The sequence below is a fragment of the Cynoglossus semilaevis genome, chromosome 19 (assembly GCF_000523025.1).
Source record: "Cynoglossus semilaevis isolate Cse_v1.0 chromosome 19, Cse_v1.0, whole genome shotgun sequence".
Classification (NCBI taxonomy): Eukaryota; Metazoa; Chordata; class Actinopteri; order Pleuronectiformes; family Cynoglossidae; genus Cynoglossus; species Cynoglossus semilaevis.
Window position 1 is genome coordinate 765,022 of NC_024325.1, and position 14,947 is coordinate 779,968.

At 38.2% G+C, this 14,947-nt stretch overlaps 1 protein-coding gene across 2 annotated transcripts in view; it reads left to right on the forward strand.

The window, feature by feature from the left end:
- pcdh1a (protocadherin 1a) overlaps positions 1–14,947 on the forward strand; it is a 103,889-nt gene that overhangs the window by 67,720 nt on the left and 21,222 nt on the right. For both annotated transcript variants that reach the window (XM_008332189.3, XM_025065646.1), the window contains exon 5: positions 8,003–8,222. In XM_008332189.3, the coding sequence (XP_008330411.1) occupies positions 8,003–8,222 (220 nt within the window). The remainder of the gene's footprint in view (positions 1–8,002; positions 8,223–14,947) is intronic.

Consider the following 14,947-nt stretch of genomic DNA (forward strand, 5'->3'; position numbering starts at 1 on the left):
CCCTCTTCAGTGATGTCTTCTAGTTTCTGGTAGCTGTGTCTCTTTGATAATCCAAGGCTCTTTGAAGACTCCAATTCAACGCCACTTGCCTCCGAGCTACTGCACCTACAAAAACAACTGCGTGCGCGTAAGTGTGTGTGTGCGTGTGCGGAGAGATGGTGAAGAAATAACAGAGGGAGCGGCGGGAAGATGGGATAAGAATGGAGGACATAATAGAGGAAAAAGGAAACTCAAAACCAGTTCCGTATGCATTCCTTTTGCAAGTGCTTCTATCTTTATGGTCGTATGCTCGCTGCCTCCACTGAGAGGTGCACTCCTTCATTGTCATATTTGTTGGTGCAGCTCATTTTTTCTGTGCCTTCAGAGGCAGCAGTTCATTGATTCCTGCACACACACCCAAAATGCCAGAGACAGAATGTATTTGCAAACCCTGTAACTAAATGAAAATTCGAGACCTGGCACTGAGGGGGGTTTCTTTTTGCTCCTGCAGCCCATCCGAGTTGCTTATTTTGGATCCAGTGCCGCAATTCAGAAGTTAAAAAAAACAATACAATGGACGGATCCAGTGCCGCAATTCCAATAACAGAAGTTAAAAAAAACAATACAATGGACTTTACCATCTTCTGCGGCAGTGGAGTGGGTTGAACTTGGCCTGTTTACTAGCAGATTGTCTTTTCACAGGTCATCAACATAAGGCGTTTCCTTTTGCTCCTGTCACAGGTTGTTGCCTGTGCTTCAAATGTCCTGGTAATAAGAATAATCTTTGGTGAAATGTTTTTTTTTTTTTTTTTTTTTTTAAGATCAAACAGATGCGCCTGCTTTCTATGACAGCTTTTTTTTTTTTAAATTAACATTTTATCTGTCTCAATATTGAGTAGCGACTCTGCGATTTGGTCTCCCTCTGTATGTCTGTTTTTCTGCCACTGTTTGGCAACAGCGCCTTGCCATTGGGATTTAGAAGTAATCGAATTGTATTATGGAGGAATTTCACAGCAGTATGGTTGGAACCATTTCCTCCACACAATAAACCAGCATTCTTATATTTCTTCGTGTGGAATGAAAATAGGCCATGCTCCATTCTTTCTCTCATCCTTTTAAATTGAATTTTTCATATCACAAGTGCGCCGAGACATCAGCCGTTTCCTTTAACATGGGCCGAAAACCCATTTCGTAATATCTGAGAGACACATAAGTGTGATTCAAAAGGAACTGGCTTCGGTATACACATGATATACCCCATCTCTCGATTGACAATTAGGCCCCACACAGGATAGCTGCTCTTTTAAAAGTTCAGGACTGGGAGTAATAAAACGGTTTGACTCTCCAAACGTGAAATCCTTCATATTAAATCAAATGAAATGCAGCTTGTGTTTGCGTTCTTCTATAGACCCCTCCGGAAAGGATATGGCTGCAGAATGTTTTCAGGGTTTAGCACAAACAGTCTGTGTCCTTAGAGCAGTATTTCTCAAATAGCGGGGCGGGCCCCCCCCTGCGGGGCGCGATGAGGTGTCGGTGGGGGCGAGGCGTGAGGAGCTTCAAATGGAATACAGCACGCTGGACATAAGTGTACCACTGGTGTAATGATTGAATGATAACAAGCCTCCAGTCACTAGGTGGCAGTAACTCATACAGTGGTTTGTACAGATGAAAAATATACTGTACTTGTTATCAGGTTCTCAATAGGATTTGAATTTGCGGGGTTAGAAAGTTATAAAGAACAATGTAAAGTAAAGTTCTATTTTAGCAAACAGTAGAATTATAATACCAGTTCCCGATACCAGTTGATAAAATGGCCGACATTCCGTTCAAAAACTTGTACTTCAGATTTCACATTGGTTTGAAACAGCCCGCTGTTAATGAGAGGAAAGAAAAACTGGCTGGAAAATATTTTCCTCTTTGTTGTCCTCACTGTTTGGGTTGAGCTTTCACCTACTTCACACCATTTCCAACACTTCTGGACCACTCACATATCACTCCCTTCCAGTTCATTGCATTGTTGAAACTCAAACTGACACGTGTTGGTGATAGCGACTCCAAACAAAAATATTTGTATCACAAATTATAGTGTGGCAATCCTATGTTTTTTGAACCCTTGCTATTACCGTCAGGCGAACAATGTGTATTTATTATATGGTTATTTGACTTATAAGTATAATTACATATATCATTACATGTATAATGTATAATTACATATATATTTATATGTATATATTTATGTATATATGTATATATATATGTCTGTATATTTATATATGTATGTCTATATATATGTATATATTTTTTATCTTAAATCTAAAAGCATAAAGATCATACTAATACTACCTCTATAGGAGCTTGCTCAGGAACCAGCAGAGCGCAGGAGAAACCTTTTTCCATCTGCATAAATACCAGCAACCTCATTTTACTGTCTGGCATTGATGCGGCTTGGCCTCAGGGATCCTGACAGCACAGTGGTGTTAGGTAGCTCCGGGCTATTTACAATGGACCAGGAACTGTGCACTGTATAGAAAAAAAAAAAAAGAAGCTCTGAACAACAGGAAATGCTGTCCCATCTGGAATCAGCAGTTCAAATAAACAATGTCAACAACTATTCTTCACAATCGCCAAGATGGTATCTCTAATGTGATTTCCCCCGGGATTTCCTTTTCATTAATTTTTATTCCCGCTCCATGAAAATGCATTATTCCTTGGTTTCATGAACGGACTTTAAAGAAGACTGTCGTTCAGAATAGATTTGATTTATAGTACGACAACATCTGTACTAAGATCTTTCTATTTCTATTTCTATATTTCTTTCTATTTTGAAGACAATAACTTGGTGCAAAGCTGTCATACATTCCAATAATTGCTTTTTTCAGTGTAGCTATCAACAATAACAATTCATGTCATGTATTGCGTAAATTACTTTTATATTTTACGCCACCACAGACACAAAATGACAGCTGCTGGCTGCTGGAGTGCAGGACTGACTTCCAGCCTTTTACACACAAAATGACAGCTGCTGGCTGAGTGCAGGACTGACTTCCAGCCTTTTATATTGCAGCCATTTTATGGTGATATTTTTAAAAAATTAATTAAAATTTAGCACTGTTTTTTTTACTTAAAAAGCAACAGAGATATCAGAAACTAAAAATATAAATATTTACTCTGACATGTAAATAATTAGTTCTAATAATAATTCAGAGTTACATAGAGCTTTACAAACATTACATAATTGTAGTGATTCTTCTCTCTTCATAACCGGGGTAATTATATTTCCTATGCTAATAGGAGTCACTGACTATTTACATAGAATTTTAACATGCTACCAGCTGTTTTTAGTTAAACATTTTATCTATGAATTTAATACGACAACTTACAAGTCATTTCCGATCACTAAAGGTCTTGGCTCCGTCATCAGTCCACCTCATTGCAGCTAATGTTTGGCCCTATATTTCTTCCCCGACTTGAAGAACTCAATTAAAGGATTAGAGGGCGAGGAAGTCCACCTCTTTTGAACGTTTTTACACTACAAAAGTAGCCTGTTAATTAACCAAGGACTGTTCTCCGACACATCGTCCTCAAAACTAACTGCATCAAAAGACTGCATCGGCCGTGTCCACACTTTTTTGACCTGGGAGCTGCTATTAAAACGTTCAGGCTAAAGCAGGGTTGTCAAACGTACGGCCCTGCGGCCCAAAACAGGTCCGCTAGGGGGTTCAATCAGGTCTGCTGGATGGATTTTAAATTTTCACGATCTGATTAGAATATGTGTATTTCATTAAATATGAAGAATTATCTAACGTAATTGTACTTCTTTGCATAAAAACAAAGGAGAAAAACATGGAGTTATTGTTATTTATAGGTAATGTTGACATCTAATTAGGCCATATATATGTACTGTGTATATATATATATGTATATATATACAAACTCAAACTCATTGAACATACTTATTATATTAATATACATGTTTTTTTTTTTGTAATTGTTCATGAACTAGCAGCACTCGCCTAATTATTTTTTTTACATAAAACAGACAAACCTAGTGTAGTTTCAATTTACCAAAGCTTTAGAAAAAAAAAAGTTAAATTAAAATTTAATGACTTTTCAGATTGTAAATGATTTTTTTTTCCTAAATGGAAATCAGACAAACCTAGTGTCTTAACCAAAGCTTTATTTTATATATTTTTTTTAAATTATAATCTCATGAATTTTCATATTGTAAATTAGCTTTTTCCTGTAACTACAATTCATAGCAGCGGGTTTATGCTAATTCTGAAGTGAACTGCAGTTCATGCATCTACCCAAGTCATTAATGCATTAGGAAATAGCACTTCCCACTTTATAAAACCACATTAACATACGTTCCCATTTACACGTGACCATGTGAAACTTTTTAGCTGCATTTAATTGCTAAGGACATAACTGTGTCATTAGTAGTAATGGTAGACCGCCTGTAATCAGAATAAAATTACGCCCATGCTCACGCATGACTTGAGTGTTTGACTTGTCTATAGATAAATCACGTACAACCCTAGGACTCAAGTCTGTGGAGATGCGGAGATACAGTAACTCCCTAGGAGGGAGAGGTTAACCTTGGTGAAAATGTGTTTGGCTTCTAAAGGTTTGGTTTAAGACAGCAGCCTCAAGTCTGTTTTTCAGTAGAATTTTTGGCTTAGGAAAACAGCCTCAAGTCTGTTTTTCAGTAGAATTTTTTTTTTTTTTTCTTCAACAAATTTTAATTTTAAACTGAGGAGACGATTGTCCCACGTGTCACATCTTCTTAATTCCCACTTTTCCGTTGTCTATGACTACTGTTTCTCATTAGGGTATATAGTACACCGTCAGATCATTCATGAACACATATTCAGTTCTCTGTACTTTTCAGTCAGTACTAGCTAATTAACTTGTTTCAGGTGTCCCTATTAAGTAACTGAGAAGCACATTAAATATGACAATCAGGTCTAGATGAGTATTTAATGAGTGGATGAGGAGGGAAGTGTCTTTAATTACTACACTCGAGCTTACCTTGGATATTAAAATGGAACGCCAAAATGTGTTACATCAATGACTTTCTATGTTTTTTAACTTAATTCTGTACACAACAGGCTAGTGTAATAAACTGGCTAACAAACCTGCTAGCGTTATTTCTTCTCTGATGCAGTACTGCTAACTTATATAGATAACGGTAAAATGGTACAACTCTTGATTTAATGGTATTTGTTATGGAATTTTACACTAAGGAGTTTTACCATGTTGTAGACATGACACTGAAACGTGCCAAAGTTTTGAGGATACTGCTAATAAATAAATTAAAATATTAACTCTACATTTTTTTCAGGTGATGTCCCTGTTTATGGCATGTTGTACAAAGGTTAGGTTGAGCATTTGGGCTCCAGTATCGGACCGTACGATGTTCGATCGTGAAATTCTGACCAATATCGGACCAATCTGTTCATCCCTAGTAATTGCTGACCTAAATTGACCTACTCATTGCTTCAACTACCCACCTACTAATGCCGCGCTTCTTATGTGCCCTGCACCGTGCTCACATACTTCTCTGCCGCAAAACACTTCCTTACACGACATCACCATTATCGTATGCTTTTTGCAGGATCCGCTGACACACACTGCAGCTCCCTCTGAATTGTTTTGAAAATCATCACCAGAATTCATAAGGAAGATCTTACTTTTCTTCTGTAGTTCCTTCAATCAAACTGTCGCGAACCGAGCCTCTTGCTGTAGCTTTGAGACAAAATGATATATTTTACCCCACACATCAACCTTGTAAAATCCCCATTCATCACTCATCCCGTCACTCTGCAGAATTTTGTCGAACAGCTTGTTTCAAAAATCCTTTTGCTTCTTTGTAAAGACATGCTTGACAGCTATGTCTTCATGACCAGGTCTCATTTCACTCTCTGGCCCCACTTCCTGTTCACTCATTTCCTGCAGTTCCTCATTGAGTATCTGTCAGACATATTCTCTTGTTCAAGTACTTTCAACTAGGGATAATAATAATATCGGCCGACCAACATTATTGCCTCGATATTAGCATCATTATGTAATCTGTTTTTGTCGCTATAATGAAGACCCAATAACGCAATGCCTTGAATCACTTTTTTTTTTAGATATTTAACGCAGTTTTGGGGGGGAAACAGCTCCATATATCAGTATTGGTTGATATCGGAATGGGAAATAAAGTGTTTGGACAATATTGGCCTATCAGATATTGGCTAAAAGTTGATATCTAACGTCCCTACTTTCAAGTAATGTGCATCTTTCCTATATCCACGTGTTGTATATTTGTTTAGCCAACTGCAGTCAAATCAACATAACGCATCAGTGCAGTGAGAAAACTACCGAGCAAATCGCTAGATAAGAGGCTTCTGAGAATTTTATCGATGCCTACTACTGATTTTAGGAGTGCACCTGGTAGCTTGACAGCACTTACATCCTTAGATTCTACATTCATCTGTAGATTATCCAGGCAGGTTGAGACAACCTGCTCTTTGCGTCGTACGTGAATGTTCTGAAAGGCTGACGGCTTCAGTGTGATGATTTTTGGCAAGCGGTTGATTTGTTTGGCAGAAAAGTGGTCGAGTGTGAGAAAGCACAGACTGCATTGATCAGGGTTGGCTCATGCAGCAGAACCGGGCCCGTTCTGCTGCATCAGTGCTTACCTAACTTTCACAAGAGATGCTCATGTGTGGGCGTCGGGACAGGAGAGTGCAGCTGAGCACTGCAAAGAGTCGTCTTTCTGTTGTGGATCGTTGGTAAGTGGACATTAGTAAGCCGATATTTTGAAGGGAAAAATTTAATGGTGTTCTTACGGTATTGACAAGCCATTTAATTTGATAAGGATGTGATCTCACGCGTGATCTTCACGCCAGGAAAAAAAAAACGAGATTTCATTAATATTTCTAGTAATTATTGTATTGATTTGGTCTTAGAAATACAAACTAACATAGTCTGATGAATGACATTTTTTCTTCTTGGCACAGTTTAACTATGTATATATACTTTTTTGTACCATTATTAAGGTCTTCTTATGTGTAGAATTTTTTATTTTTTTTTTAATTTTTAGAAATTTAAGGCTGTGGAATGATACATTTCTGAAATTATGAAATGGAAAAGGCTCAATGTTTAGTATTAATGATTGTATCTGGCTTTAATTTGGCACCAGCAGATTGAGAAATTAAATTTTGTTCGACTAAAGTTAAGAATAGCAGCAGTGTAAAACAGGGTTCCCCAACCCCCGGTTCGGGGACTGGTGCTGGTACATAGGTCATTTAGTACCAGGCCCCAGTGGTACAACATAGATCATTTAGTACCAGGCCCCAGTGGTACACAGTGGAAAAAATGTACTCCAGCTTTACTTATTTACTTAATTTACTTAATTCAAAAAGAATTTGGTCCTATCCCTTTACTGTTTTCATTTAAAGATAACATGTCAATGTTTCAAAACAATATGTCATTCAGACTCATGATCCTTCAACGATGGTACGGTATTACCGGCCCGCAGTAACGCCTGATACCGGCCGACCGGTCCTTGGTACTTTTTTATTTCTTCATTATTTATTAGAATTAAAAACGTGTTTAATCGTTGCTTGCTAACATGTCTGTAACGTGTTTTTTTTTTTTTTTTTTGGTCCCATTACTGAGAGCTTTTCACATCTCCTCAAATAAACCAATTCAGAGGACGAATGAGAAAATGAAAATGAAAATATTGCTGCTGGTGTTGTCAAGATATAATGTGTGTCATTTCCTTCATGGACGTGATAAGCCATATCAAAAAATAATCATCTCCACATTTTATACTATAAATAATGAGTTCAGTATTAAAAAAAAAAAAACCCACTTTGACAGATTAATTTTGAGTAAAGAAAACAGTATGCCAAATGTGATATGTAGTGATGATAGTATTCAGAAAAAGGGGAAATAACATAAAACAAAGACGTCAGGAGTTGTTTACTCCAACTTTGCAGCTAAACGTTTGTCGTCCACTTTTGTTTTCCAGCATCCCCATCGGCGAGTGACCTTCTCCACCACCAACCCCGTCCAGGACTTGCAGGATGCCTCTCAGCACAGTTACTACGACAGTGGCTTGGAGGAATCCGAGACCCCCAGCAGTAAGTCGTCGTCCGGTCCTCGCATCGGACCTTTGACCCTGCCCGAAGACCACTACGAGAGGACCACTCCGGACGGCAGCATCGGAGAGACAGAACACCTTGAAAACGGTACATTTTCCATTGTGTTGGTTTCTCTATAAACATACAGCAGAATGTAATTGTGCTTTTTGGAAACCCATTGTGTGTGATCACTGCTGATGGTAACATTTCCGGAAGATTTGTTCCGAGGCTTTTTGGGTAATCACGTCTCAGTGAATCCGTGGAATTGACCTGCTGTGTTTGCTGATGGAGATTTTAAAATGTTTTTTTTTCCAGTAAGGGTTTAAGCGAATCTGCACCTGGCTAGGTGCTGTGTGTGGACATGTGTCTAGCTGTGTGAGCGTTCGGGTGATATAAGGGAAGGATTCATCAGCAGGTACTCCTTCAGACTTCCTTAATGACCCCACTCCCGAATGGCTGCTAATTAAAAAGCCCAACAAATTAATCTGAACCAAAACATCTGTGTTGAGAACGCTGGCTTTGCATTAGGCATTTCTCCCCCCCCCCCCCTCCAGTCGGTTCTGTGTTGTGCTGCAGCTTAGGTGTGGAGGAGCCATCAATCCAAGGAGGAGAAAATATTCATGGCTAACAAACTGGCTGCTGTGCAACTGCCAGCAATTTTTACTGCATTTGCTGTTAAACATAATTCATTAACAGCCTTGTAGCACAGTGTTATACTGTACATGGAGGTGTTTCCTTTACTGCACCCTGTTTAATTGAAAATAAGGTATAACAAGGTATATATATATAGATATATATATATATACATATATATACACATATACAGTATGTATATATATCTTTATATATATATATATACACACATATATACAGTATGTATATATATATGTGTATGTATGTGTGTATATTAAACCACATAACCATATACGTTAACTTGTTAGAGCTACTCCGTTACTCCGTTTCCAAGCAGGTTCTCCGCGTCCATCGCAGCCTGCATCATTCCTCGTGTGCGCTGCTTTATTCCCGCATCCAAGTAATGATCTTTATCATATATCATATATAATAACTTCCTGTTTCGGCCGTGTAGTTTGAGTGATAATAGTCGGGAAAATGCATCCATAATTAGTAATATTCTAAAAGATTTGTTCTCACTGGTTCTGAATATTCATACAGAAAAATCAGGGTCAAAGGAGGAGTGGCATGTTGACCCGACGCAAATATATCTCTTTGTTGATATTGCAACAATCCAAATGACGGTCAAGTATATAGTCCATAATAGCCTTGGAGGTATTGTGCACTTGTAGCATGTTTGCGTATTTAGCGAAAATTAGCCTGTAAGGCTTTTGGCTGGATTTGTGTGGAAAAGAAAGAGAAAAACAAATTCAATGCACAATTAAGGGATTGAGTCACTCCACTCGATGCTGTGAGTTTGACTGCAGTGATAACTCAATTCACATTGACAGGACATATCAATAAACACGTGTAAGGAGTTGACGTGAATCATTTAACGCTGACAGTCAGGTTTTTGGGGCATTAGCCCAGGTTGTTTATTATTATATTTGTACGTCCTTTCTCTGCAGGCTACGCGAGAACAAGAATCGGGTCACAGAAGGGTTTACGTAGTTAACATTATTGACTCGGGAAGGCGTCATCATGCGTTTCAACCAATGAAAACATCTGGAGTAGGGCTGTAGCACTTACATGAGCAGACATAGAGAGAAATGTAACATGTTTTAAATCTCTGTCAGAGAGGTGGATTAATGAAGTTATACGTAACTCCTGCGAAGTGAACAGCTATTCCCAGAGGAACCACATATGATTAATGGCGCCTCCTGTGGCAGCCTGTGTCAGTGCAAATACTTCATTGTGGGACAAGGGACTATTATCATTGTTGTGTTGTTGTTCTTTTTATAATAATAATAATAATAATAATTATTATTATTATTATTATTATTATTAAACCAAGCCACTTGGCCTATTTATGAACTTCTTCAACACAAAGAATGGACTCCTTTGAGTTTTGAAGGCTCCTAAATGTACTGTATATTTATAAGTGTATATGGTATTGTTTTGTTTTTATCTTCAAAACACAACAGACAGTGACCTTTATGGTTAGCAGATGTGAGCGGGGCTTTTTTCCAAAACTGCCAGCTATACAATACAAAAACAGTATTGGGTTTGGAAAAAGTAATTCATACAAAAAAAAAAAAAGAAGAAATTCCTGCCCAGCTCCTCCTGGACAGTGATGTGAAGTCCTATTTTGAGGTATTTGACTGACAGAGCGACAGCATGGACCGGTGTCGGGCTTTATTCACCGCAGTAAATATGACTGACAGGCAAACTACCAGTTGGTAAGCACGATGTTTCGCTTCACTGAGCTTATATAAAAACGAAATATATGAAGTGCAGACTGTCAGCCTTTGCATCTCTCCGTCCGGCAGATACCGACATGCGTTTGTGTTTAATTGGGCTTTCTAAGGCTCTGTGTCCATATTTACATCAAGGGGCCTATAGTGGCGTGTGATGACTAGCATACTGTTAGTTTTTTGGTTTTTCCGTTTGCTCCGAGAGTCTTAGGTGGGTCCCATAAGGCAGAATTAATGTTTAATGAATGTCAGCCCTCCTTGTTAGGGAGCAAAGAACACCGTAAACCACTTGGTCCTCACACAAAACCCGTAGAGAAAATAAACGATTTCAGAATCATGGCCCAGGAAAGGAAAGAGGGGAGGGAAGGTGAGAGCAATTCACAGATAATTCAGGGAATATATCGTCACTGTAGTGCTCACAAAAGTCCAATTAAAATTTGTTTTGGGGGACGAAAACAAACTTTTAAAATTAGCTGCTATATTTATGCGTTTTTTTTATTTATTTACGTACGTTTTTGTTTTTAATTCTCATAAGGGGAATTTTTTATTTATTTATTTACGTAAGTTTTTGTTTTTAATTCTCATAAGGGGATTCGATTATTACCCTACATGTTACTAGTCATGCTAGGTAGTTAGGCTTAAAATAATATGCCACATATTTGCAATACAGTGGAACCTCGAGATACAATACGAGCATAATCCGTTCCAGGACCGAGCTCGTATCTCGAATCATTTTTTTCCCCATAAGAAATAACATGAAATTTATTTATTTATTAATCGGTTCTGACCTTCCCTTATTAGTGCTAATAACAATGGACACAAACGTGTTTAATTGCTATAGAGACATACACACACAAAAAATATATAGTATATAAGGATTCCTGTGATATAAAACAAAATGTGGTTTTAATTTTGTGTTTTTACCTTCGAGACAGACGATACAGTAGCGGCTAATGGCGGCACGTGAGGAGGAGGAGGGAGGGAGGGAAGAGAGTCGGCCCGTACGTAGACACTTGATTCCGTAGAGTACCTTAAACATACACTACGTAACTTGTATAAATGTAGAATTAACTTAACTTAGCTTACTTTTTACTTTTCTATTTTTTTGCTTTTTTTCTTTAGCGGGCACCACGCTCATATTTATCGACATTTTCATCCTTTATTTCCATGGTCATCGTGCGTTTCTTCTTCTCACTACCATCCTTACCACTCACTCTCTTAGGACTCATCACTATTATGAAGAATAATGCACAAAATAGGGAGAAAATCATGTTGATAACGCAAACACGATACGGAAGACTCGCAGGAGATGCGTACGGTAGTCGACAAAAACGTGACGTGAACGAGTGCTCGGCCACCTAGCGTTGGCATCTCTAAGCGCGCTCGTATCTCAAATCTTTACTCGTATCTCAAATCAAAAATTTGGTCCAAGGCTTGCTCGTATCTCGGGATACTCGTATGTCGAGGCGCTTGTATTTCGAGGTTCCGCTGTACTACATTTTTATAAATATTAATTTTAATTTATTTTAAGGTGATTTAAAAAAAATAGCCTTTCAGTTTATAACAGTCTCCTCGAATAACCGGATCGATATAGTTATATAGGACAATATAGAGCGATTTCACAATTAAAAACTGGAGCTATATCAGGTTGTACATCGCCTGATGTGCAGCAATTAATTTCCAGAGCTTGTCGTACGCCTGAGCAGCTGCTTTGTTCCCTGTCTTTGGGGCAAATTTTCACTTCATTTCCTTTCCCCCGAGTGAATTCCTCACACTCATGATCACAAATACAGCATGAACATCACTTAACCGCAGGGTTTTTTTTTTTCTCATCCGTACCGTTTCGTCGAGTGCAGCGCGTGTGTTCAGGCGTGCATATTTTTGCAGGTTAGAATCTGTTTTATATGCTTAAGCAATTCATAGTGAGTAATTGAGAGTAAGATAGTTCAGCGTCCGGAAAAGAGTATCCGTACGTGCGTGCGTGTGTGTGTGTGTGTGTGTGTTGATATGGGAGGGTGTTACGCCACACCCAAAGTCTCTAAATCATTTTGATTGCTGTGCTATTTTACTTTAATAGACTCTCATCATTATCACTCAGCTCGGTAATTCTCGCTAAATTGATTGCCTCAGACGGAACAAAAGCTGCTTATATTGTATATCTGGTTGCTGTCATGTGTGATGTATCCTCCGCCGTTGGAATAGTGTGAGGCTACTTTGTCCCAGCTGCCCATCCGTCTCTTTTTTTTTCTGTATTAAAAACCGGACCTGCCAGTGTAATTCAGTTGTTATCAATTAAATTCAGTCTAGAAATTCCAATTTCATTTTAGTTACAGGATCACACACATATATACATATATATTTATATATGTATGTATATATATATATATTATTTTATAATAATAATCATAAAGAAATAACATTCTGTCAAAGCCTCATATTGAAAAACAATGGCTATATATGTATATTAAGATAAAAATGTAATCACGTTAGTGAATTTTCTAAAGTTGAATCCAATTGTTGTTGAATGTAAAACCTGGGCAAAACGTTGCACACAGTATATCCAGTAATTCCACCATCCAACAACTGATCATACTGTCATTGTCATTTTTAATTTGTATATACTTGAAGAACTTGAAGAACATCTACATATTTAGTCTAATATTAATTTGAAGAAACATGCAAAGGGATTGTCAGCTTCAGTCTGTCTAAGGTAGGGGTCCAACCCCTGGTGCAGGGACCAGTACTGGTCCGTATGCCATTTGGTACCGTGCCGCAGTGGGAAACAGTGAACAAATGTACTTCAGTTTTACTGATTTACTTCATTCAAAAAGAATCCAGTCGTATCCTTTTACTATTTTCATTCAAAGATAATCCGTCAATATTTCCAAACAACAGGTCATTCAGACTCTGATACTGACAGAATAAAGTCTGAAAGATGTAAAATGATCCTTCAACTACGGCGTGGTATTAACGGTCCACAGTGAAGGCTGATACTGACGAATAGGTCCTTGGTACAAAACATTCCAATTATCTCTGGAGATGAGGACTACTACTACTACGTTGACGTCCACTTGGTAAAATGACTTACTTCAAACATTAGACGGAATAAACCCTCAAAACAAATATTGTACATTGCTCTGTGTAATAAAAAAAAGAAGAATTTACCAGGTAAAGAAACTCAGCAATATGGATCACACACAATGACTTGGCTGGGCCCCATTTGGCCTGCGGGCCTTGAGTTTGACACATGATTTACACCAACAGGATTCCAACAGGTTGGTAATAGTTTTTCTGATTCTGAATGTTGAGGAAGGAAAAAGAACTCTGTACTAAACTTGCTACGGTACTATATTATTTTTGAAGATTTCACAGCTACTTCTGATGTTTTGTATTATGCAGCGCTCTTAAAGCAAAAAAAATTTGCATCACTGTTGCAGTGTCAAGGTATGGGCTCAAGCTGCTGTTTACTGAGCTGAGCTGCTCTCATTAGTTGGGCTTCATCAGTTCGTTTGTATCTGGAGTACATTGTTTGGCTGATCTGCTTTAAACCCGTGTCACACAGTCTGCTCCAAAAACCAACTGCTCCTAGATTTTTTTTTCCATATCTCGACAGGAATATCATGTGGAACAACTGCTTTCCCACTCTTCACCCTCCTTAAATCTCCTCCTTTATCAATTCTCTTCCACTCCTCTGTCAAACTACATACCCTCTCCTTCCAGATTCCAGCTCTTGATTCTGTCTCAAAACTCATCCCCAATATGGAATAACATTTTGAAGCCAACTCTCCTCATGACCCTGGACCTGGACTTGCTTCCTTTTCATTTGATATCCTGAAACACAACCACAAAATAGCTGCTTTCTTTCCCTCTGTCACCTCTGTCTTTACCAGCCCCATATTCAGAGTCATTAATCTAACGTCTTTACTCTTGCTTTATCTTCATCTCCTAACACCCCTTCCCATTATTTACCTCGATGGCCTTTGGCTCCTAATAACCTTGCTCTGCGGGCTATTTTTAACCAAGAAACTAATTAAGTATTCTACATCTTTCTCTAGGCCAGGCATGGGTAAACTATGGCCCGGGGGCCGGAAGTGGCCCATTGGATTTTCAATATGGCCTGTCGAACTTGTCCAAATGATGTTATTAATTTACATTTATATTACATGAATGTATGTCCAAATCGATTTACAAGAGCAAGGTTAACAATCAGGCATGTGGTTTCTCCGGGAATCCTCTGGCTTCCGAGGCAGACGTGCTAACCGCTAGCCTATGGAACCTGTTCCTAACTTATATTATCATTATGTGGTTGCCTTTTTCCTGCAATGTCCACGTTTTCCCAACAGATGGCGTAGAAAAGGCTAAAAAAAACAAACATTTTAGCATTTCAGCCTCGTTTATCTTTCATTTAGTTAGCACAAAAATAAAACATTTTAGCATTTTAGTCTAATTTATCTTTCATTTAGTTAG